Source organism: Pyxicephalus adspersus, chromosome 9 (genome assembly GCF_032062135.1).
Source record: "Pyxicephalus adspersus chromosome 9, UCB_Pads_2.0, whole genome shotgun sequence".
Lineage (NCBI taxonomy): Eukaryota > Metazoa > Chordata > Amphibia > Anura > Pyxicephalidae > Pyxicephalus > Pyxicephalus adspersus.
In genome coordinates this window covers 56642948-56669971 of record NC_092866.1, presented here as the reverse complement: position 1 = coordinate 56669971, position 27024 = coordinate 56642948, and the positions used below count along the sequence as shown (strand labels likewise).

The 27024-nt window shown below is 40.1% G+C and overlaps 1 protein-coding gene across 4 annotated transcripts in view; it reads right to left on the bottom strand.

Moving 5' to 3' along the window:
• Nucleotides 1-9776: 9776 nt before the first annotated feature.
• TRIM44 (tripartite motif containing 44) overlaps nucleotides 9777-27024 on the bottom strand; it is a 67857-nt gene continuing 50609 nt past the window's right edge. For 2 of the 4 annotated variants that reach the window (XM_072422125.1, XM_072422124.1), the window contains exons 5-6: nucleotides 21612-21729; nucleotides 9777-11287 (exon numbers count right to left, since the gene is read on the bottom strand). In XM_072422125.1, coding sequence (XP_072278226.1) covers nucleotides 21642-21729 — 88 coding nt within the window. In that variant the 3' untranslated portion in view covers nucleotides 9777-11287; nucleotides 21612-21641. Of the gene's footprint in view, nucleotides 11288-21611; nucleotides 21730-25044; nucleotides 25211-27024 lie in introns of those variants that run through there. The other 2 variants (XM_072422126.1, XM_072422127.1) reach the window with 1 other exon arrangement.

The following is a 27024-nucleotide window of genomic DNA, read 5'->3' as shown; positions in this document are numbered from 1 at the left end:
AGTGAACGAACGTTCGTTCATTACGCATGCTCAGACCATGGACGATCAACGAACGATCGTACACACGAACGATGTTCAACGATCGTCGTCCAATCCGATCCGCCGGTCCGGTCGTTCGTTTCCAACGACTTTCCTCGTTCGTCGGCGTCGTTGGTTACTTTTTTTACGAACGATTTTTGCCCAATCGATCGTTCGTCGTTCGTTTTGAACGATAAAAATTGGAAGTGTGTACGCACCTTAAGTCTGCTTTGGAATAAGTCCAACCTGGTATAAATCCTGTTTGGACACCAAAAATCTTGCTTGGTATACATCCTTTGTGCTAGAACTTCTATGGGTCAAAATGAGTCATAACACCGCGTGCTACCCTTATTTACCTCTCTGGAGACAAATCCATGACTGCCCACGAGTGTCAGTACGCCAGTTGCTACCATTCAGTGAACAACCCGCGCTATAACTCTCTGTGAATTACATAACATCTCCTCCTCCTCCCTTCTCAGCACCATCCTAGTAGGCACTCAACTATTCTCAGCAAGGTAAAGTGAGGTTATATTTTCATTTATCTCATCTGATTGCTTTTGTATTTATGTATTTTAGTATTAAGCAGAGTTTAAATTATTTTATACAACCCCATCAATGTATAATATGCCAATAACAATAGGATTTTTTTTTCATAGGAACGGATTAATCATTTTCCTTTTATTTCTTATGGGAAGAATTTGTTTGGTATAAGTCCAAGGATCTGGAACGTATTAAGGACTTATACCAAGGTACCACTGTATATATATATATATATATATATATATATATATATATATTTGCAAAAAGAAATGACAAATTCTCAGAGCAGTAACCCACATTAACCAATTTTGCAATTGCCATTACTGTATATTATACCCTCTGATTGGCTGCTTTGGGCATAATGCATAATCTTCAGTTTTCGTGTCACTGTATCCTTCTTGCATGATTGAACTGCCTCTGTAAGTGAGTTAATTCTTCTGTAACAAGAATTAATTCTCTATACGCAATTTAATATTGACACAGGGATTAGGTCTAGAGATTGCTCTCCTCCTCGAGGATTCCATCAGAATGTAATTCCAATCTCTGCTATCAACATCTTCCCCTGAGCATGGAACATAATTACTTTGTAACACCCGGACTTCTCAAAGAGTGACAAGATCACATCTCTGAGCAAAAATGTACCACAACACTATAGGGAATAGTGGCAGTTTATTTATTTTTTTTATAAATTTCCTCCCCTGGATTTTTAAAAATTAGTGAAAGTATAGCCGACCTTTTAAAAGGTTCAAGCCAGTAAATGTACACATTATTACCATTTTCTTTTTTGGCATTTGAGCTCTGTACTGGGATCATTACAGTTCTTACCGGATTGTATTTCTATCTTGTAAATCACAGTATTCATATAGCAAGGTGGGTAGACACAACAAATCATTCGAGATGTCTGGTTTAGAAAGTAAACATTTATTATGGCAAATGTAACCCCAGTCACTAAAATTTTATATAAATGAACCTAATTTTAAAAGTAGTTTTCAATTTGCAGCTTTTATTAAAAAAATACCAAGTAAAGACAGGCCTGGAATGAGAGAACGCAGGGGGGCTGTGTACAAATATTAGACTTTTGTCATTAGAAAGGATCTTTCACGACCTTTCCAACAACAAAGACTGAAAAAGGAATGAACGAGAGCAGTGCATACAATCCAGTTCTGCTCTATGGAGAAGGGAGGGGAGAACGAGCGAGTAGCACCCTGCTGTGCTCTCTCCCCTTCACTTGCCTTGTGGTCCTCTGTTTGTCATGGAACCGCCAGGACGTCGGACAAGCGTTGTACACATGTCAGAGTCTCATCCGATACCAGCCCTGAACAACTTTGGACAAGCCCTTAAGCGATAATCAAACGAGAGTCATCTGACTTGTTTAGTTAGCCATAGTAGAAGGCCTGCATGACTGGGGGCAGGGAGCAAACAGTATAGGCTAAATATGGTAGAGTGGGGTTATGGAGAGGTTAGACGTGAGGGGAGTGGTAAGGTGACAAAAATTAGGTTAGGTTAGGGAACAAAAGGGGATGGTCAACTGTTTGTGGGACAGAGTTCGGAAAGTTTTCCACCCGCCCAATTGCTTGGTGGGAAGGTTCGTTTGTGTTTGCATTGAGGTCCTCGAGGAATGTTGGTTTTTGGTCTCCTCAATGTTGTGGTGGAAAGCTATCGGAATGGTTTTGGGTTGGGGTTTTTTTGAGTATTTGTGATGTTGTTTCCTAGATGGGTGAGGAGGCGGCTGGGAGCAAATATATCATGGTGGCACAGATATCCAAAAGTTAGTGGGGGAGGCTTTCGAGGACTGGCAACCAAAATGTGTTTAAGGATATTGTTAGGAATGGTATGTCAATGTTGTGTTATATTTATTGTTTATGTTGTCTTAATTGTTATCGGTATTTTTATTTGGCAAGAATATTTAAATTAGTAATAAAAGGCCTTCGGGCAATTTAACCACTATTGGTTTTGTGTAATAATTGTAGTGGGTTTGCACATGTGGGAATGGTGGAGAATACTGGCTGAGGTTCTCTGCCTTGCTGAAGTCATGGGGACGTTATTGTTCAGGAACTTTTTGTAATGCAGTATGGACCACCCTACTATACCTAAGGCAACTACAAGCTCAGGTAGTTAGGCAAAGCTGGATGCTCAAGGGAGTCGGAAACAGTTCTTGGGTACCTGGAGTCAGCAAAAATGTACAGACTCCGACTCCTAATACACTCAAATAGTGCTTAAATAATAAAATATGTTACGCTTCCTACTTACAATGACATTGGCTCAGTTATAGATTTTAGATCCAAATTTAACAGACTAGGGATCTAGTAGTCTGGTTCATGTTGACAGTAATGGGTTGACTGGCCAATTGGGTAGCATATTGGCTTATTATTCAGTAGATCTTTTGTTTGTTTTTTGGTTGGGTCATACCAAAGAGTTTATATATGGAACCTCTCACTCCCTTGCTTGGTACCCATCATAAAGGGAGGAGGGCATGCCGTTCGATGTCAGATAATGTTGCTGGGTAAGGGGGCTTGGTGGATGTCTTTAGCAAGCTTTTTGGTGAGCACCAGACAAAAGCATAGTGGTAATTCCCCCTACAAAATCATTATGCTTGATTTATTAGAGCTCTTCAAGGCTGGAGAAGATACACTTTCATCAGTGAACAGCAAACCTGGAGTGGATCTGGTCCAGAATTGAAAACATTTGCTCACAAATAGAATTCCAGGTTTGCTGGATCATGCAGCTTCACCCTTTAATAAATGAAGCCCATTGACTCCATATTGCAAATAACCAACCACTCACTCACATTGGCAGCTATAAATTGCCCTGTACATTGCATTTTTTCTAATTTAATTAATTAATTTATTTTCTTATATACTATACATATAATAGTCAGTGGTATGATAAACTCCAGGCCACTTTTAGGGTAGGACAAACTAAACAATTGCCTAGGGACCCAACCTTCTCCAAGCCCCAATTTGCAGAATAGCAGGGGTGTTATGAGCTGGAATTATGTGCATTTGGTCCCCCCACTTCATATTCGTCCAGGGCTCTATATTGCCTAAAAACATCCCTGTATAAAGTGGTTGGAATGTAGCAATTCCACAGCCCTATATTAGGGTCCAGTAGTATTGACCAGTGTGTAGCCAGCTTTATACACATCATTTACAATAAATACATTAATATTATTATTATTCCTAACACCAGTTCTACTTATATTCATTGTATTAACACGCCTTATATACCCCCTCTGGTCTATGTGTTTGTATACTCATACACTTGGTGCACATACACAGGTGCTGAAGAACCACAAATATAAGAATGCTGGCCGATAGCCGTGCATGCTGCTGCACCCAAAAGATTTTCACCCTCAATATCTGGAGGGTGCTGAGTCAGCTGATTCACATGAAGCCAAGCATGTGCAATACCTGGGGCCTGGCCTCGGCTCCTCAGGCACAGCTTTAGGACAAGCTGCTTCTTGTAATCTTTGGTGGGAATGCTTAGCTTGGCTACCCTGTGGGCGCTCTCATCAAGAGACACAACAAAGAGGCGGTTGTCTGCTACAAGGGAGTTAACAAAAAAAAAAAGATGCTTTAATTGGAAAGTGGTGATTTTTTTTCTCTTAAATCACAGCCTCTGACGTCTTTGAGTTGGTTGATGAAATTCTCTTTGATTGAGGTTCTGAAAAGATATTTCTAAGAAGGCAACGAAAGCGGCGTGTGAAAAGTGGTGTAACTCAGGACAGGTCCTCCAAGTAATTCAGAAAATCTTCTTCAGCTGTAAATGTCTTTATCCAGATAATGCCATAATTGTGTGTGATTGGGTGCTGTAGAGCAACCATTAAAGTATATAAACACTTAGGACTCTTATTTTCATGCTGCATTGTGGCGCGTTAGCTAATTTTTGCTGAAACAATATACCAAGGTGCACAGTTTGCACACTGCCTGGTCTAAAAAAGTCCCCAAGCCTGGATGAGCAGTGCTATGATATAGGGCGCCTGTAAGGACAGTGTCATTATTTGGGGTGCCGGTGGGAGCAGTGCTATGATCTGGGGTACCTGTAGAGGCAGTGTTATGATCTGTGGCACCTGTGGGGGCAGTGACATGATCTGGGGTGCCTATCGGGCAGTTTTATGCAATAGGAAGCCTGTGGGGCAGTCTCATGATACAGGGTACCTTTGGGACCAGTGTCATGATCTGGGGTGTCTGTTGGGGCAGTGCTATGATCTGAGGTGTCTGCGGGAGCAGTGCTATGATTTGGGGTGTCTGTGGGAGCCGTTTTAGGATGTAGGGTGTCTGTGGGGGCAGTGGTATTTTTTTTTATTCATATGTATTGAAGATAAATTATTGCCAACTTTTATAGTCAGACAGTTTGGGGACCCCTGTGTTTCGGGGCATCTTAGCAGCTGCATGGTCTTTTTTTGCTATACTTGGCCCCTGCCCGCTGACCTATTACTCCTCTGTCATCCACATTTACAGCCAGATCCTAAATAGCAAATTGTCACGTGCAAAATGAGGGTCCATGTCTGCTCCCGTTCACTCAAATAAGAACTGAAAACTTTGGTAGAGCCTGCTGCAGAACACTGCAGCTCATTGCAAGTCTGAAATGGCTCTTAGATGCAACTGTCTATTAGTTGTACTTCTGCATTGTCATTCTGTCCCATGCGTTCCTGGTGGTGACTACAAGCAGCCTTGCTGACACACATTGCACAGGCCTGTGTCCCCTGTTGTCACTATCAGGTAGCCGGTCCAAAGCAATCATGTGCAGCAGATGCTGGAGCAAGCAATGGATTAGGAGATCAGCAAGGTGAAAAAAAAGTATTTTTTTGCAAAAGAAATGACAATTGTGCATAACCCATGGAGCTAAACATTATCCAGTTAGGTTTTACATTTGCTATAATTTTTTTTAAATATACCATTTGGAATAGAAACCCTTTTTTGACAAACGTTCCATCTAATTGTTGGGTAAGCAGTTTTGGCTCCTGAGTTTTTTCACCCATTTATTTGATTCTGGAGGATGTGTACAGGGAGGCCCCGATCCGTCATGATTTTAATGTTGATGTACACCATCTGGCCGCATCATGGCGAATGCATTGATTAAAGGTACAATATTACGAAGGTGTAGGGGGGAAGCAAAGTCGGCACGTGTGAGAATTATTTATAACTGTATTAATGTCCCTTTCCTGGGAAGGTAACAGACGGGTATGTGCGAAAAGCCACTAATAGCTCTGGAAACACCACGTGCAAATAAAAACGCAGCGCTCTAATTACATATATCAGCATAAATCGAGAAATCTGGGTATATAAATAGAACGGTGTTAACAGGGGAAAAAACACATCTTTGTTCTTGGAAGGTAATAAAAATAAAATGCAGAATGCCAAAAATGAAGTTGAGTGGTAATCACCTTGACGTCATTTTAAAGAAGAACTAAATTTTCAGCGTGTACCTGCAATCCAGCAATGGGACGTCTTTAGGTGCCAATGTCTTTGCGCATTCTTTCGCGGGGTTTGGCTTCTTTGGCCCATTGATTGGTTCAGCTTGGGCAATGTGACCCTGGGCAAAAGAACATTCAAAAAATGTAAACCAAGCTTATGCTAAGTTCCACTTTGAAGCCCAACTAAACAATAATAAGCTGCCATACATGGCAGTCAACCAGTCTTTAGATTTGGTGGCTAACTTATTTTTTAAAATGCTATTCTTTATTTTCACCTGCTAATCCTGTAAATCAGGGGTCCCCAACCTCCAGCCTCCAACCCAATAGTTGGCCATGGCTCTAGCTGGTGCACCCCCCAGCAGGGTCAGGAGAAGGACCCCCCCACTTGGGGACATAACCAGCCCACTCTCTCATCACAGATCTGAGCGTTTTGACATCATCGCGCTACCCTGGGGGAAGTTTCTTGCCCTTTGGGTGATACACAGCTCCCCGCACATGCGCAGTCCAGAGTCCGTGCATTTAGTGGTCCGCGAGCTGAAAAAGGTTGGGGACCACTGCTGTAAATGACCTACACTCACAGATCCAGTGTGTCCATTGGGGCAGCCATGGTTGTAACCCAGGCTGTATCTTTGTTCAATTGCATTGCATTTGGGAATGTTGAGGTTAATAGTAGATTCTGGCAGAGCAACCGTCAGTTTCTACATTTGCACAGAATGGAGCTCCATCACACTATACAGTTACCCGCTATGTTTACCATTTCATGTATCGTATTCCATGCCCATAGACCTCACACAATGTATAGAGAGCAATGTCTGCCGCAAATGTTTTAAGCATTTTTAATCCATTTTTGTTGGAACATCACATGGGTGTCAAGGAACACGCTTAATCCTGTGCAATTGTTGACTTTGAAAAAAAAGTTAAAGAATTGTAGCAATAAAAGGACAGGAGGCACCTTCTCTGGAGCTTCACTAAGAGGTTCATGAATGCCCCCATAAATGCAGGGCTGCTTTAAGTAGAAAATGTCAAAATCCACATAATCATTATTATTATTATTATTATTATTATTATTAATAAACTTTATTTATGTAGCGCTAACATATTACGTAGCTCTGAACATTAAAAAGGGGTTACAAATGGCAGACAGACACAGACAGTGACACAGGAGGAGAGGACCCTTCCTAAAAGAGCTTACAATCATGATGGGGCTCTGTGCAGACTTCTCTGCAGTTTACAAGGGCAAGGGGATAAAGTCCCTTGGAGACAATGTCATCAAATAATACTTTTGCCCTGGTCACCAAAAGTAAAGTTACATTTTTGTTGGTGTTTATTGTACTTGAAGTAATGACCTCATGAAGATTTTAATGGAATTGTATTTTTTTAGTAATGCAAAGCTTAATACAAATACAAAGTTTAAATTTTTTTGTAAATTGTAGAGGTGCTTGCAAAAGTGAAATTCAAGCTTGGATGGAATCTAAGTCTGAGTTTTACTAAATCTGAGTTTTACTATATCGATCAATAACAAGTGTCGTAGGGCTCAGCCAATTTAACTGCCAGATGATATTATAGTTCTGCTCGCTATGAGGTTCCTTCAACCGTGATTGCTTTAACCATGGTAGGGCAACTTATTTAAATGTAATGTGAAATAAGGATAAAGAATGGGGTCCTCTGAAAAGAAATGGAGATTGTAAAAAAATTATTTAGGATGGAGTAAAAGCCATGGTCCAGATAGGGACCACTAAACAGATCAGAATAGTACCTGATAAATTGGGAACATGAAAAAGGAACAAACATATACACATAACCTAAATATATTGTACATAAGTTTATCTGGGAACTCATTAAAAAATAATAGACCTAAATATGAAGTTGTCACCCCTTTGTGCCAGCCTCCACTCTTCTGGGAAGGCTTTCCAATAGATTTTCCAGTCTCTGGGAATTTGTGCCTATTCCATCAAAAGAAAATTTGTGAGGTCATGTGCCAATGTTGTAAGAGAAGACCTGGCTCAGATTTGACTTTCCAAATGACCCCAAAGGTGCTCAGTAGGGTTGAGGTCAGGGCTCTCTATAGACCACCAGAGCTCCTTCACACCAAACTCATCCAACCTTTATTTTATTGAGTTGTCTTTGTGTACCGGGGACAGAAAGAGTCTTCGTGCACAATTACCTAAAATGTATTTGTATGGCATTACCAATCATCGAAATTGGAATCTGACCCTAATTATTTGCAGGGATGTCCTCAAATCGTTGACCTTATGTTCTAGCTGTGATGGTCACAAACACTTGGCCATACAATAAAGAGTAAAGTAAAGACAATTATTTGTATGAGCAATTTTTTAAAGTAATTTCCATTTGCGGACATTTCTTTTGTGTTTTTAAATACAGATGTAAGCCTATTTCATTTAATATGTGACTATAGATTCTGTCAAGTTTCCTCTTTACAATGCAATTAAGGGCCTTACTGGTTGGTTGCTAATGATACCTTTCATGGCCCATTCACACCACAATTCAGCATTGAAGCACATTGCTTTAGAAGACTATTCATTTTCAAAGGGCTGTCAGTGCAACTCAACAAGCAACACAATAGACCTTGCTCTATTTTTAAACATACAGGGCACCATACACTCAGAACACCCACAGCTTTAAGTTGTGGTTTACTGCCGTGCGCTCTATATTTGTGTTAACGTACAATTAAAAATGGCAATGCACCACAACATATACAATGCAATGTGTTACTATAGCACATGTTATAATGTGCCAAATAACACATGTGGTGTGAGAGGGGAAAGAGTTTTGCTTAAAGTGATATACTCCAGGGGTGGCATGTGTAAGGGTCACTCACCTGGTCTTATCGCCTTTGCTGATATCCTTTGTATAGAAATTTTCGGAAGGATAATATACATGGCACAACACAGCTATGGAAAATTGCACATGCAAATAACCAACAATTGTTAGCATTCATTTAATAAATGTTGCAAGAATTTGACACATGCAGTGTTTCAGAATTTTTCGATAGCATCGTCCAAATCGTCTTGCAGTCAAGGAGTCAATAACTCAAGAGCTTTATGGTCTGGCTACAGGAAACAAAAACAGCTAATACTAAATTTATGAGAGGCTTGTTATCTATTATCACATTCAGGCTTGTATTCAGCATCCATCCATCCATCCATCCATCATGTTATTAAGGTGTAGTTGTTAAAGTTAAAATCAGTTATCAGATGCTTTCTATTGTTGGACATGGAGGGACTCTGTTACCTCTCAGATGGACTGCAGGACTTTCAGATATTAGGGAACCCTGCTATAATTACTATATCCAAAGCTCATATCATAATAGTGTGGTGATCAGTAGGAAGAATGTCTCTTACATTGTTGGCCATTGGGAAGAATGTCATCCTTACAGATAGCCAACAAGACCATTGGTGTCACTTGAACTGACCTGAGAGGCAAAAATTGCTCATGGCACACTTGTAGCCTTTTTTTTCTTGGTGCTTCTAGAGCAATGTTTCTCAACATTTTTACCCCAGAGGAACCCTTTAAATAATTTTCAAGTCTTGTGGAACCCAATCTTGTCTTGTTTTGTCAAAACACAATCCTTAACGACAGCTAAAATATCATTGGTGTCATGTAGGTGGCTTTGTACCCGGAACTAGGCAGAAATCATCAGATGGGTGGTTAATCAGCTTATACCTTAAGGAAACTCTAGCAAATTCTGGAGGAAAATGGCTTGTTGCTGGATCAAGTGCATGCATGTAGACAGAAAGTGGTGAGACATAAAGTATAAAGAAATGAAATCCATAAGAAATGATCATGGTAATTGTTTATAATAGACAATGCTTCAGCAAACTTAATGCCATCCTATAAGGGTTTACATGTACTTTTGCAGAGGTAGAACTTTCTTAAAATGCAACTATTTATTCATTCTAAATTACAGAGAATTCAGCCAGAGGAGTGATGGCCTTAAAGACCATATAAGCAAAATACCAACATGGAGAGCTTGGTCATGGTGTCCATGAGGGATACACAAAGCTGCCTAGATATTCAGCCCACTGGAATCCACTTGTCGCTAAATAATAGGATTTAGATGGATTTGCCCATACTTGGCAGCATGTGGTCATATGATTTCCCTTCCTATATTTTGTAGTACATGTCAAATGTCCAAAATTCCAAAAATACAGAATATTTAAAGAACGGAGAATACCATCTATTATGTTTGTGTTGATTTATAGACAGTGATTGGGTCATCCTATATACAATATAAAATGGAATTATATTTGTATGAACGGCATATTCATATAATGCCGTTTATATAGTCTAATAGCTGTTAAAGTGTCACCCAGGACGTTCACATGACTATAGTCAGCCTACTTGAAGCCCTATCCACCCAACCAACATTTGGACCACATGTCAGCTTTTGCCTGTTCTGTTTCTCTTTGTCCCAATATAATAACACATCATGTGCTATGAATGTTTGGCATGATCAACCGCCATTTTTTTCGGCCCTTTTTTTACCAGATTTAAAAAGTTAGGACAACCTAAAAATCAGCAAAACTTTGATTGCTTTCCCACCCAACCTGCTGCACATGGGCTGGCTTTCCGGCTCATTTCTACGTCTTTTCAGGCATTTGTCCTCATTTCTTCTACTCCCAACCTCCTACACTGTCCAATAAAATTAGTGAAGAAGGTGGAGAAGACAAAATGCAAGGACAGAATTCTGCAGCTGCTAATGCGGCATAGACATGGAGTTGCAAAGAATCATTTGGCATTTTTACAGTGACTGGTAGCCCCCTGGTCCAGTCGTCATCTACCAGACCTTCAAGGAGAGCAGTGGTCACCGGGTAGATCCTGCATCCTTTATAACAAAACACATTAAATCGTTAATTCAAAGGACCAAGAGGGAACAAGTAAGAAAAGTTCATTGTTAAGCTGTACACAATGAATACTTTCCCTGCAAGCCTTGTGCGGTTATATCGGCAATAAACTCTTCGAGGTATGCCAGAATCCTTATCATTTACAGCAGGGAGTACATTATCTCATGCATTGTTTACAATCCCGTGTCCTCATTTCCCATCAATAAACATAAATGCTCATAGCAATTCCTTACAAGGAAAATCAGTTCAAGGTGCTGGAAGGTTGAAAACAGCCCTTAGCTTCTGTGGACTTCTCCAAAAGCCCACCAAACCGGAACTTGAGGGTGAGATGATTCAACATTAGTGGAAGTCTCTAAAGAGGTTGCTTTTTAATCTGTATCACAGTATTTATGAAGGGTTGAAGAACATTTCAGGGACGAAGATCTCAAGTATTAGACTCTATTCTTTTCTGAAAACACAAAAATAACACAATCAATGGTATAATCGAAAAATTTAATATCATATTTATATGGCACCAACATATTATGTAATGCTTTCATAGTCCATAGTCATATCACTTGTTGTCCCTCAAAGGAGCTCACAATCTAATGTCCCTACCATAGTCATATGACTTTGACATAGGTTAATATAAAGAGAAGTCAATGTTTTGAATGTTGGTGAAAACCAGAGTGACATGGAACGAGTGATCCTGGAGCTTCAAGATTAGAGTACTAGCCGCCAAGCCACCATGTCACCTATCTTGAAGATAAATTTCAAATTGAAAATAATATGCCATTCAATATTATACTGCAATATCTTTTCCCAACACTTTATTTTTAATTTTGGATTGGGTAGGGCATGGCTAAAGAGAGCCTTTCTCTAGACCATTCCCATAGTAGTATATTTGCATTTAATGCATTTTAGGCACGGTTTGTACCTAGAAAAGCCACCCTTGTGTAGACATCCAAAAGCCCCGTGAAAGCCACTGGGTGCCGCCATTTCGGAAGTGATGTCAGTAGCTACAACATATTTAGACTCAAGTGACGCTCGATTGTATTATGTCTTTACTCTTTCCTCATTGGCTACATAAAAGGGTATGAAGAGACGTAGAGGTAGGGGCAGAATGGCTGTGCCAAGTAATTACACATTCCTAGAAGAAGAGAAGGATATTATGTGTAAGGAGAGAAGTCACCGTGTTACAGACATGACTTTTTTTTGGAGAAGTCAGATTTTCTCACATTGAAACATTTTATTTCTACTCCTGAAAAATGGAACATCTTGGTATTCCCGATACTTTTTGCACTGATAACTGTGGTGTCTAGGACAAATAATTCAGTTCTAGATTGTGAAGTCACCAGCCTAACCAGTGCTGGTTTGGCAGGGATGATTGAAACACAAGACTGGAAAAACAGAATTACAAAGGTAACATTATTTCAACTTTATCTTTTTTCTTTACTTAAAACTGATATTTCATTTAGGCCTCTGAAATATTCCTTAGGAGTGTCCCTTGCCTATCCTGCACCCTTATGTCTGTACAAGTACAATATCCTTTATTTTGGTCATGAGGGTGTGACTACGCCTATGTGCATTTAACAAACAAATGCTTGTATATTAGCAACATTCCTCATGCCCGCGGCTCCCTCGTGGCGACAGATGGCATAGCGAATACCTTCCAAACCCGTACATAAAAAAGCAAGTTAACAAATACTATTTATAAAGATGATTATTAAGCAGCTCTGTCTTGTGATTTGAAATTGGCCAGAAATATGCAAACAAGGGAGGAAAAAAGCTTCATATTTAACGTTAAATGGAAAGCAACGGAGATGAGCAAAATTCACAAAATGGGCTTTGGTTTTTTTTGCATTTATTTTTGTGTAGGATGGAAATCTCCTGCTTTTTATTGTGAATGACACCCCGAACCCATATACAACATAAAACAAGATGTCCAATTTAATAAAGCCAAGACTGGAGACGATAGACTATCATGGGGAGGAACCTGGGTGATCCAGCAAACCTAGAATGAGTTTCTTCAAATTCATTTGTCATTAATTGGCAATTATTTTCAATCCTGGACTAAATTCATCCCAGGTTTGCTGGGTCATCTAAGATAGTCTATGACATCATCAAGATCTACCGTGTGCGATGGCCCATCACCATTTTATCCATTATCCAAAAAGTTATGACTATTTCAAATGACCAAACCACAAAATGAATAGAGCCCTAGTAAAACACAGCAAAAAATCAGGTGTAACCAACACTCCAGGCTGGAAACGTCCGCCATTCAGTACTGGGCAGATTGAGGGTAAAAGTTTGGCTCTCATCATGGTGCTGAATGGTTTACCCGTCCTATTGCTGCGATTAGGGATGAAAATTTCCTCGAACATCTGATGGTTCCACGAAATTTCGCCGAACCGATTTCGCGAAACCATTGGAAGATCGAGGAAAATATAACAGGAGGATTCACAGGATTCCCTGGGAATCCTCTTGTTTGCGATCCCTGGGGCACTGGAGGTAATGAAGTTCTAGTGCTGGGGATCGCACACTGTTCTCAATGAATGCGGCCATGGTCGCATTCATTGAGAAGATCCCTGGCACTAGAGGTAAAATACCCTCTATTGCCAGGGATCGCAGTGGATTCTCAGGCCTGCAATCATTCTTGCGGCCCTGGGAATCCTGTTTGCAATCCCCGGCACTAGAGGTAAATTGGGACAAGTTTCCCCATTCAAACCTCTAGTGCTCCCTAATTGGAAAGCTTTCCTCAGTCAATCAGAGAGCACTAGAGGTTTTGAATGGGGAGACTTGTGCCCATTTTACCTCTAGTGCCAGGGATCGCACACTGAGCTGATCAGCTGGTGCTGCATTTATTGATCAGCATACCCCTCAATCTTTTTTTTTTTTTTTTCTTTAATTCGAGCTCGATCGGCGAATTTACACCGGCCATTCTCCCTTACAATTTCAGTAAGCGAAAACAGCTGAATTCCCGGGAGATCACTTGCTCGCTAATCCCTAGCTGTGATGATACAAGTTTGCAGTAGATCAGTAAGCTGGTAGCAATGACAAGGGAGGGGGAAATGCTGCAAGTTATTCTTTTTTTCTTTTTTTGGGACACAAAACTGCTTTCAAGCATAAAGGATCATTTGTCTTTCAGCTGAAGCTTGTAACCAATAGTTAAACAGTGGCAGGTGGAGGGAACTGAGACGATGATTGTTCCCCTGTCTAGTAAGTGGGACACTGTATTAAAGTAGAATATGAAGCCTCTCACAGCACAGGACATAACAATGACACTTTGAGATGGTAATAATATGATATAGCCGGGCTTTTAACACAGCTGGAACTTCCAACAATATCCCTTTGGAGAACAAGCTGTACCCTGTGCTGTCCTAAAAAGCAACATCAGGATACAGAAATAAAGCTGTTTAAAGAGACTCTGCAACCATCGGTGACTTTAGTTAAATGTATAAATGGTAAGTTTTAATGTAATGTACTAACCAATGGACAGCTGTCTGTGTCAACTTTTCTCATACTTTTTGTAGAGATTTAATAAAGTCAGCAGCCTCTAAGGGAAGTTTAAAAATTTGTGGTTCCCTGAGCATGAGAAATATTTTAAACACTGCAGGGTAAATTAAGGCAAAGCAAGAACCCTTCTCAATAAGTTGCTTGCAGAAGGGAGAGAAGGCCCGGCGCTGTTTAGTGGTCTCATTAGAGTAGTCGGAGAACAGCAGGATTCTATTATCATCAATGCAAAAGTGATCATACCCCCGATATGCTTTTAAAAGAAACATCTTGTCGGTGAAGTGGAGATAATGCACTATAATCTGGTGAGGGAATGGTTTGTTGCGCTGGGGGGGTCCCAATCTGTGGGCCCTTTCTATCTTCATAGGTATTTTAAGCCCCAAGGTTTGTGAAGAGTAATGGAGCAGAGTTTTTTTAGCTCAGATGTCTTATATGTCTCAGGGACACCAATAACACGCAAATTATTGCGGCAAGCTCTATTTTTCATGTCTGTAACTTTTTTCTGTGGTTTCTGGTACTGATCACTTGCTGCTGCTGTGTACGTATGCTCAATAAATCTTCCAGATCACTAATGCGTTGCTGCATAGTTTGCAACTCTTCACCATGTTTAGTGACAATTTCTGGTATAGGTTGCAGATGCTGCTGTAAGACTTCCCTGATGTCCTGCAGCAAAGTGGGCTTAAGATGCTGGGAGACCTCTATGGCTAGCTTAGTGCAGTCTATGGCCATGTAGGGGTGAGTAGAGGATTCAGTTCTACCTGGGCTGGAGGAATCCTTTGCGTTGTCCTGTGTGGCGTTGGCCATCTTGGCCTGGGATGCCTTCCTCCTTGCCTGTTTATGCTGGGATTGTTTGGAGGACTGGGGGCCCGAGATGAAGGGCTCCACCTGTCCTCCGCTGTCCGCACTCTTACTACACAGAACTCAGTAAACTCAGTGAGGCACTGAAATGAGATGAAGCCGGAGCCGTCCTGCACACTGCCACTACATTGGGTGCCGGAACCAGATGTCCTCATACTTTTTGTATTGGAGGAACTAAACCATGCAGACAGTAAAAATTGGGTATTCCGTTAACAATAGTGATCAGTGCAGAAGTGACCACTCACATTGGAACTCACTTGCCCACTTGTATTGTTGGTCAATATGGGTTGAAGATTAATTTGTCATTGCAGTTGGAAACTGTGGCAACCTCAGGAAGAAACCTGGTTGAGAAAGGCTGGAATTTGTTTTCTGCTGCAGTCATTGTTACATTTCTCCGACACTTCCTGAAGTGTCAGAATGCTTTGCTCTCCTTGCCTTTCTATTCATATCACGTGGATATGTTGTATACATGCTCCTAGAAGCAAGAGCACACCCAGCCGATTACCAACAACAATGCAGACCCTTTAGCCAGTACTGGCTCAACTAGAAAACACCAAAAAGTGCATAAAACAGAGGAATAATTTTGTTTACAGCTCATACACATAACTTTTTGTTTCACTTGCATTTTTTTATTCTGTAATCTGCTTGCAACCGCTCCTCACTAAATGAACATTCAAGGGCAACCATTCGGGCAATGCATTCAGAATCCTTTCCTCCTTGATGTGTGGCTGCTGGGTCACCCTGATGTAACAGACAATAATAGCAACCCCCAACAGTGAACAGAATGCTCTTTTTGAACAAGGGCACATTTCAGGGCAAAAAAATTAAGACATATTTGCCAGGATGGTAAATGGACAAGTCCATTAATTTTCTAAAACGTCACAATCACTAACCCTCTAAATACATTAAGCCAGTGTTTCTCAACCAGGGTTCCTCCAGAGCAGTGGTCGCCCACCTTTTTGGTCCCGCGGATTACTAAAATTACCGACTCCCGACCGCGCATGCGCGGGGAGACGGGTGTCACTCAAAGGGGGAGAAACCTCCCCCAAAGTGACAACATGAATACATACCCCGCCCAATCTATCAGGGATCTCCAGGGACACAGCTCGCCCACTTCCCTGAGCCTGGGAACTGTATGGGGGACATGGTCTGTGGCTCTTGCCGCTGCGTCACCCCAGCAGGGTCCTTCTCCTGACCCCGCTTGGGGGTGCACTGACAAGAGACACGGACCCCCAAAATTTTCTTGCGGGACACTGGTTGGCGATCGTTGCTCCAAAGGTTAATAGGGGTTTCATAAGCAATGAGTAACATGTTTCCATGGTCAGTTTGATGATATTTTATGGCTACCTGTAAGAGTGGCATCCTTCCAATGGCCATAAATGTAAGAGGCCTTCTTCCTGTTGACCCTCATGCTAATAACCTGGGAGCTGTGGATATAGTAATAGCAGGGGTTCCCTAAGACCTGACTATGATTTTAAAGGTCCCTTCATGTTAAAAAGATTGAGAAAGACACTAAGCTATCTCTTCACATGGTGGCACCTTCTCACGTTTTTTGCATACCAGCTGGTAATATTAGCAAACCTGGTCCCCCTGTCTAGTACACTATGGCCATTTGGAATTAAATGGGAAGTATCCTTACTACATAGGTGAACTCCTAATCAGGTCTGTGGAACCTGACTATATTTCTGCTTTGACAAATCATCTTTGAAAAGTGGACCCATTATTAAAGCTAAACTCCAGACAGCTACAAATTAACTATATGTATTTTTTTTTAACGCAAGCACTGTGTGTACCTGAATTTGACTCGGTATCAGCCTCTTGCAGCTTTACCATTCTCCTTTTATTATTTTGAGTAAAAAGCATTTTTAAAGTAGCCCTAATTACATGATCCCTGGTAACCAATCATTACTACAAAGAGTCTATTGTTTTCTATTGGTGGTTATATAGGCCTCCCCAATGCAAAAATTATTAAAGAAGAGAAAAAAAAAATCTGCACAAGGACTAGGACTATGCTGGAAAACATAAAAAAAAGTCAAATCCATAAAAAAACTCAGATTCTCCCTGTAATGTGTACATTGTAACTTACTTTAATTGTCTATGTTATTTTAAATTCAGCTTTTGTATTTCTCTTTATTATTATTATTACATAGTATTTATATACCGCTGACATATTACACAGCGACCACAGTCATATCACTGATTGTCCCTCAAAGGGGCTCACAATCTAATGTCCCTACCAAAGTAATACAGTCTAAGGTCAATTTTTTGTGGGAAGCCAGTTAAACTAACTCCATGTTTTTGGAATTTGGGAAGAAATGGGAGTACCAGAAGGAAACCCACACAAACACAGGGAGAACTTGCAAACTCCATGCAGATAATGTCTTGGCCGAGATTTGAACCTGGGACCTCTAGCGCTGCAAAAGCCGGAGTGCTAACCTCTGAGCAACCGTGTCTTAAATAAAAATCTCCAATCCTTAAAAAGGAAAAAGGCTCAGATTCTCATTGCATGTATTAGCTTGTGTTGGCAAACTCAAATCCCCCTTGCTTTTTTTTTTCTTCTCTGACAAACAAAATTGCTTTTTATCTCCCTTCTCACTGATATATTGTCCACCTCTGAATGACCCCAAAAAATAGGCAGGTCAGCTTGAACAGGGCTTTGAGATTTGCAGTATAAAGGAGGGGAGGATTGCTGCAACAGATCACTTAATTGGTTTTTAAGTCAAAGAGAGACCGAGGTTGCTGAATATTTAAAGTTTGACTCCTTCAGAGAACCTAAGATACGGCAACTATATGATATGAATGAAAGAAGACAGTTTTGTAAAAGATGCTGTAAGCATAAATTTGAAATGAATTAGGAAATATTAGTTATATATAATATAACCCAGGACTGGTTACGTTAGACCTCTTGTACAACTACGTCATTAGTAAATCTTCAGTAGGGAAGACTTAATTAAAGAATTGGAGACTCTTCACACAATACATTAGGCCTGATTTATTAAAGCTCTCCAAATCTGGAGAAGATAGACTATCATTGGGGAAAATAAGTAATCCAGCAAATCTGGAATGGATTTCTTGTTTGGCAAATGTTTTCAATCCTCGAACAGATCCATTCTTGGTTTGTTGGATCACCCATGTTCTCTCATGAAATATCTTGCTCTCTGGTCCTGGAGAGCTTTAATAAATCAGGCTCTATGTGTCAATATGTTCACTTCAATTATCCAGCCGTGTGAAAAGCAAAATCCTGTTGACAGTGTGAAGACGATTGATCACTTATGTTTCTTTTCATAGTTTAATAGAATAATTTACTTATGGTAATGAATCTTCTAAGGTCATTGGTGCCTGGGTCATGCTTCTGTGCAAGGTGAGCAATTTGATTGATGCAGAGCATGCATTTGTGCATTGGTTCATACAAACATGTTTTACCCTGCATTTTGATGGGCTATGAAGGGTATTACAATCCCCTTGTGATGGTAGAACCCTTCTGTCATTTCTTAGCAGCTCCTGCAAGCATTGCTACTGCTCGAGGTCTTTTGCTAGCCTGGTTAACGGAAACTTAGGAGGGGTTTTCACTACCTGGTCAAATCCTGTCTGACCTGATCATATCTGCCAGCCATTTGCCACCTTCTTCAGTCTACTAACCATGTCTGTCTGGTGTCTGCTATGATGTTTATGCTTGATCTACTGACCATGTCTCTCTGCTGCCTACCATGACTTTCTCTACTGCCTGCCACAACCTCCTTCCAGTCTACTGAAGAAATCTGCCCAGTGCTAGTCTTGCCCACCATTTGCTTTGTGGGTATTCTACTGTCTGCGGTGGGGCAACTCTAGGTGCCATGACCTGTTGATTATCCACAGCAAACTTATCCATTGTCAACAAAGGGTGGTGGTCAGTCATGCCATGTGGGGTGCTCTGGTGAAGACTGAGTGGCCACTTAGGCTCTGTACACACGTCAGATAATTCTCTCCCGATACCAACAGTTGAGCTCATCTTGGGTGAGAATCTGACAAGTGCACAGAGGTCACTTTCAAGGTCGTTCTTCCTAACAAATCCATGATTCACCAACCATAAACCACTGCAAATACGGGTTAAGGGAGTAGAGCACAGTGCCACTCGTTTATTCTTTTACCACCCCTATCCATAGAACAGACCGGCACAGTGTGTACAGTACTCGTTCGGTCCTCTGTCACTCATGAAAGGTCATTTCCAGCGACAATAATTTAAGACTCTCATCATAGGTGAGCCAGCACCAACCACCAGTGCAAAGTGTAGCAATTTATAAGAACAGAAAAATATAATGAAAATACAGATATAGTCACATTATATATGTTTCTATTAGGTATAATTCCCTAGGACTCATCCCCATGCAACTCATAATAAAAATAATTCACATCAATTTTGCAGTGCTGAAATGTATTTAGTCCTACCAATAAGGCCAATTTGCGAGAGAGGGAGAAAGAGAAAGGAAAGTAACCATGAGGATAAAGGATTTTTCTAAAGCTTAATAATTACAACAGTAGAACCTGTAACACAATGTGAAACAAGTAGTAAAAGTTATTGTATCAAACAATCCCCACAGGGAGCAACAAAAAATCAATAATCCACACAAACACTCGATTAAAAATCCCATCAATGTGCAGGGCTGAAGCAACAGACGAGAAAATAACAGAGGACCCACCAGAAAAATGTCATAATGCTGCCACAAACAACCTACATCATAGTTAATATTGAATAAAACATAGCTAAAAACATTCTTCGCGCTTAGTGAGACATAAACGGCATTGTCTATTCGTGCATGGGTAGAGCTGTGCAAAGCACAAGTTTGAAATTTCAGCATCATATGATGATGATGAATGTGGCTGTACAGAGCGTAATTATGCAATGCTAATGAGCGAGACAGAGATGTGTATAAATATGTTAGATGACGCTTTTTACTTTTTTTTTTTCTTAAAGGTATTGGGATAGCAAAATGAACTAATTTACATTTCATATGTATGACAATTGCAGGAATATTGCATAAGGCCCAGTACACCCGAGCATTTCCATTACCAAGTTGGTGCTCAACCCACCAATTCCATCAATATTCCAATCAGTGGGTCAGTACCAAAACACTGCACACACATGTCTGGGATTCTGTCCTGACAAAAGTTTATCCATAGATAAAAAGTGATCAGAATTCTGATCAGATGTATTGATTGTTTGTAAACACAATACATCCTGTGTACTTTCCTTTCCACTCGTCTGTACCAATATGTTTGGTAGGAACCTAAAAAGTCTACAAATGATAAGCTGCTGAAATGCCAATAAATTCACTTTGTTGAATCAGAAGTGAGAATCTAGCCCTTTAAGTCTTCTGTATTCGGATGATCAACTGTCTTCTCTTTGCTTTGGCCTTGTTTGCTCAACCTGGCTCGGCCCAACTAACCTTTGTCCAACCTATGACTCAAAAAGTGCTTACTCTGCAAAAGCATCTTAAAAGTAAAATTGCAATAATGCAAGTTGTTTATTGCAAAAGGGTCAATAAATGTCCCTTCAGTATTTAAATATACCTACCTGCCTGTTTGCAATCTTTCTGAAATATACATTGAGCTACACAAGCAGAGCTAAGTGTATGATGTTGGATATTTAGGTATCCTAGCACAACCCCAACTGCTGAAAATGAATATGCATGCATGCATGCATAAGTAACACCAATTTAAATGGCCAACGATCCCAAAACCGGAAGCGGACCAGGTGAACAATGGAACAAGGACAGGTAAGTTTTTTTAAAAAAATGGCATCAAGCAGGTAAGTATATTTTTTATTTATCTATTCTGCAAAAAAAAACCTGCCTGCTTGCAATCTTTACCTTTAGTTCTACTTTAAGTCTGGACATCAGTTATCAGTCATTTGGTCACCGTTTTCTGTCTTCTCCTTGTACATCATCTGAGGTCACCATACAGTGAACTTTTGCCTGCCGGACAAATCCTTGGACTCAATGGCTCATGGCCAAGTTTGCTTCTAATTGGTGATACTTTGGGATATGAATCCTACATGAATGTTGCTGGCATTGTGGTCACCATGACTGCTAGCCTGAGATCAAATTAAATAAACTTATCTGAATAGACAAAAAACATTTTAAAAAGGAATATGGGTTTTAAAACTGCCTGGCATCAAATTAGTTAACACCAAAGCCCATGCATAAGATAGCATTTCCTCAATTATTATAACTCATTGAGCTGTGTCAATCCCATGCAGTTCTGCTACTGATGCGGCACAGATAAATGCAAAATAGCTTGTGTGAAAGAAATTCATAATGCTTAACTTTCAACCATTACCCGTCTCTTATTAGCAATGTGTGCCTGTATCTGCCATAGTGGTAAACCTTCCATAGCATTTTTGCATACTACAATTTTCTTAATAATAAAACATTTACATACTGTACCTATAGGTTCTGTACATTTTCTGTTTTCCTTCACCATGGACCATTGCCTGGTGGGGGGCTCTGAAACCTTGAATTAGAAGTTCCCACTGCAGCTGCCTGTGGTCCAGATTCGTCATCTCTGTAGAAAGAACACAATTCCATTATCCAGCAGCTCTTGGGAAAAATCAATAGTAACGTACATGACAACACGAAATAACAGGGAGCATCGGCACTACATCTCCTGTAGGAATGCTCCCCCATTAATATATTATTTTATACAGCACGCAGACATCTAGGTCATGACTGGAGTTCATGTTTATTCCAACATCAGCAAGCCTCTTGATATCTAGTGACATGCAAAATAGCTAGGAGCAGAAACCGCATTTGGATAATGTAAATGTAAATTGTGCACTTGGGGGCTAAAGAATTTTCTGGCAAAGTAATTTATACCTGACATTACAAAGCTGCTAGACTCAGACTCAGGTACAGATTATAGTCAACTGTCTAAGTATTGGTAAAAGTGAATGTCTGAAGAATCTTAAGAGAGCTCAGGGATGAGAGGGAGGTAGGAGGTAGAACTTTCTAAGCCAGTCTTTATCAACATTTTTATGCTCAAGGAACCCTTGAAATAATAATATTCAGGTCTTGAGGAACCTTTAATGAAACCAATTTATTGGGAGTCGGTGGGTAGTGTTGGTGTTCAAATTTGAGTTGTCCTTATATTCAACACGAAAAGGTAAATTAATTTATTGAGTGTTTGTGTTTACTTAATTTTTTTTTACAGGTCATCCTACAATGACATGATATCTCTTACTCTGTAACACACTTTCAAGCATAGTAGTATTCTGATAAATTTATTACATTTTTCTTTTATCCACTGTGAGAAAAATGTAACAAATGTCACATAATACTGTGCAAGTTACAGAGTAAGAGATACTTGCCGGCCGGGCATCTTCCCAATGATTGCAGCCGACTTTGCAATTATTGAGAAGAGTGTGCGATCCCCGGGGCACTACAGGGTAATTAACCTGGAGTGCCCTGGGGATTGTAGTGGAACTGCGGAGTTCATCTGCCATTGTGGGGTCTTTGCGGTCACAGCTGTGACTGCAGGCGATCCCCGGGGCACTAGAGGTTGAATAGGGACAAGTTTCCCCATTCATCACATCTAGTGCCCTGTGTTCTTGGATAGAGAAACTCTATCCAAGAATACAAACAACTAGTAAAGGGCTGCAAGAGCAATCAGAGTATTTATTAGTCCCTAAAAATAACCCGAATTCTCCCATTAGAAACTTCAATGGTGTCCGAATTGGGCATTCGATCACCCAAACAATATTTTACTATTCGATTGAATAGCTGTTGAATCGAATAGAGATATTCACCCAACACTATCGGTGGGTAAAAAGCCTTTTTTAATTAATGGCCAATGGAAAGATTCTCCCCTCCCTTACAATTGTAGAGAGAATACCAATACTATGGACAAAAGAAAAACAAAACACCATTAGGCATACAGTTGGCTTTACCAAGTGGCGTTGGCCCCAGAACTATGGAGGCATCATCAAGTGGGAAGTCAATCGGGTACACTTCGAGGAACCCCTAGCAACCTCCGAAGAAACCTTGGGGTTTCACAAAACCCAGTTATGGAAAGGATGGTCTAACACCTCCAACCAATTCATGAAGCATGAATCTATATTGATGGTGCCAGTGTAATCAGAGAAAGTCAACAGGATTGCAATTCATTTGCCATTTACTAAACCAAAATGTGCATCAGAGTGGCCAAGCTCTCCAAGAGTTTTTCTCAAATCATCCACGTTGAGAAACAGGAAGGATTTTTCCATATTTATATTTTAACCCAATTTCTTAGAAAGGTTGCCTGCAGTTTTGGATTTTCCATTTTAATAGAAATGATCTCCAGAAAAAATGAAGACGACGGATTTGCCTTGGAAACAGACAGCAAAAACCCGTACAATGGTAACCTCTGTTCACTCCATTCAACATGAAAGAAACAAGCTTTGGTTTCAAACACACTTTATTCAGATTGGGTCCAGTTATTTCCTCTTTGAATGAGCCAATGACTCTATTACAGACTGATAAGCAGAGAGCAGAAAGAAAAGGGATTTGAATATGCAGTTTTTATGTCAAATTGGATTTTTCAGTTTTCCATACAAGAAAATGTATTGCTGATAATGGTCACCAAGAAATGACTCCCAAAATGGGTTTTAATAATTCCATACTATCCAAAACTGGTTTCACCTACAGATACATTTTCTATTTTAAAGAATGTTGTCCATAAATGGTACAACGGTAAGTTGAATTACTGATCTCACCAATAAAGGACTGTTTAACTGTACCAAAGAGAACCACCAGAAGAACTTAAAATTACCCACATAAATTCTACTAAATGGGTCCTTGGAAATGAAAAAAAAAATAGATAGTAACTGGCTATACACAGCTTCAGGACATGGAAGTCACCCCGACAATCCGAGATCGGTAAACGATCAAAAAGTTTCCTTGTATGAACTTGGTATTACGGTCATTCACAACTTGATTGAAACTGATCAAAAATCTATGGGAACTAGTATTGTTGTTTGGTTTCCCATGCAACTTTTTTTTTACTATGCAGTATATTGATTACAAGATATACATAGAGGGTTCTTCTAGGCAATCAGCAGCTAAAAGAAACAAACCATTATTTACTATACAAATGGGCAGAGCTCTCATCGAGTGCTGCATGGCAGTAATCCAGGCAGGTGATTATTATCAGGAAGATATTAATCATTTACCTGGCTGCGCACAAATTGATTGCTGTATTTAATAAACTATATAGTAAAAAAACAAATGGCTGATCGACCTAATAATTGATGGCTGATCTCCTCCACATCCTCCTAATAACGCCACTCACATAAAGAACAGTCATCCCTGATCAATGTTCAATCAATAAAATGATCAATACATTGATCAATAATTCCCTAATATAAATTCAAAATGAATATAATGAATCCCTAATAAAATTCTCTTGTGATTGAATCTAATGTCTAATCAATGAAATATACTGACCAGTGTATGGCTAACCTAACACAGCTGTTTCTAAGATCTGAGCGCCCGTAACATGTTTTATTTCTTGTTCTTCCTGCTAGAAGATCTGTTTTTTTTTCCTAAAACAGATTGACAATCTTCTTCATCTTCAGGGAAATTTCATATGAATAAAAAGTAACTGTAAAAAGATTTTTAAGCTCTCCCTGCATGGTTATGGTTAGTTCCATATGGTTATAGTTTGCTGGAGGGCGTCCAGCATCATTGGGTCTGTTCCTTCCTTGAAGGGAGGACAATATCACTTGTGGGCTTTACCAAGGACAATCTGAATGCAAATACACAAAACGGGGTTACCTTACAGATAACCAACCAAATAATGGGACTTTGAAGGCCAGAAATAAACAATTTTTTTCAAACATTAAAATATATAAAACAAGTACATTTTTATTACAAAACACTTGTTAAATGTACAGCACAGAATATAAAAAAGGGCAAAGCACCGATATAGATCTCCTTGTGGAAAACTCTCTAAGAATGAAGTAATCCAAACTTCTACGCGTTTCGCGGAAACTCAGTTCTCTTCCTCAGGTCTATAATTGCAACAACAATTGATATTAGAATATATCCACTTATTCAACAGATCATTAATGTTTAAATGTTTCAATTAAAAAAAAACACTACTTAACCATGATTACATAAATACGGTAATCAAAAGTCAAAAAATTAAACTAAATAAACAAACTTACATCTATATGCTGAGTGCTGGTAATCACCTATAAGCTCTTCTCTCATAAGCTGTAATTAGGGCACAGCGGTAGTGGGGCGAAAGGCAAGTATGTATCCTCATAATCTAGTTTATGTTAATCATGATTTTAAATTAAAACTTTTGAATGCAAATACAGCCTGCCTAGGATTTCCAAATCCAACAAATTACTATTCTACCATCAAGACATTTTAGTATTTACATATCTCCTCCTAAGAGCCAACCCACTCTTGCATCAGGAAGCTTCTGATAGAAGTACCAAGGCTGAGTGCTGTGATGTTATCAGGAAGCCATACAAAGCACCCTGCTGGCCCTTCCCACCAGCCATGATCTGCCTGCATTGCACAGAGAAGCACATACTCCCAGCAGTAATAGTTTTATTGAAAAATCCAATTAGCTTGTTGGTAAGAGAGGAAAGGACGAAACCAGGGAAGGCAAAATATAAGCAGAATAAACTTCAGCTTTAAAACAAGAACTAAAGAATTCTTTGATCTGTATCTGCTGTTGGTATTCTCCGCTTTCATGAAAGCAGAGCTGAAAAGCCAGTTTCATGTCTTTATGTCTTTTCTGTATATCTGGCCCCACGCCATCATTTTGTGAAGCAGCATCCCACACACAAAGCAGTTTACTCCACTTAATTAAAGCTGTTCTGTCTGGCTCTGGCTGGGAGATGCAACTCCCCTGGATACTGAACAGAGCTGGGTGAGCTCATCGACCGCCCCCCGCCTCAATCTGCCATTAAGTGATTCCCCGATATCCTTCTCCTCTAATCAAACGACCTTGCCATCGTCCTTGTGTCTGTGACATCATCACTTCCTCCACCATCGCCTCATCGAGGGCAGAAAGGATGCACACAGGCACTTTTGTATTCACAAGTAGTCCTCGGCAATTAATCCGGCTATGGATTCATGCGAGTCTCGGTGCCGGAGATGCTGGCGCCCAATGTGGCACACTCAATGTTGGTCTTAATTTATGAAGGTAAAAAAAACAAACGTTCGGCTCCAAAAATTAATAAAGCAATGTCTACGGTTTTATTACAGGCGCCTTATGTCGCTAAGAACTAACAGGACAATTGTTAAAGCCCAACTCCAATTAAATGGGGTCTGTTTATCAATGTTTTCACCCTCGAAGTAAAGACAATAGACTGTAGATCCAGGGAACATCTGATTACCTCACGGGATCAGGAAGGAATTTTTTTACCCTGTTGGAGCAAATTGTACCAGGGTTTGTTTGCCTTCCTCTGGATCAACTATGTGTATAGGGTTTATATGTTCATCTCCCTAGTGGTTGAACTTGATAGACTTATGTCTTTTTTCAGTCTAACTATGTGAGATTCATGCAATGATCACTCAAGAGTCACCTATTTTGCTAATAGAAACCTAGAAAAGAAAGGGCCCAATTACAGGGTGCTGCAATCCTGTGCATTTGGGCCTGACCCCATAAAGTTATCCCTGATCAGACTGACTCCCAGCTTCATGCCTTCCATTTCCTCAAAGTCCGGGCTGCCATGGACACTCTCACTGAAGGTGTTTCACCACATAACCTGGGCTCAAAGTTGAATGCTGCATAAAACTTGAACACAGCAAGAGCGTCATTTTATTAAGCAATGGGAGCCAACGTTAAAACGCTTAATTTTTCCTG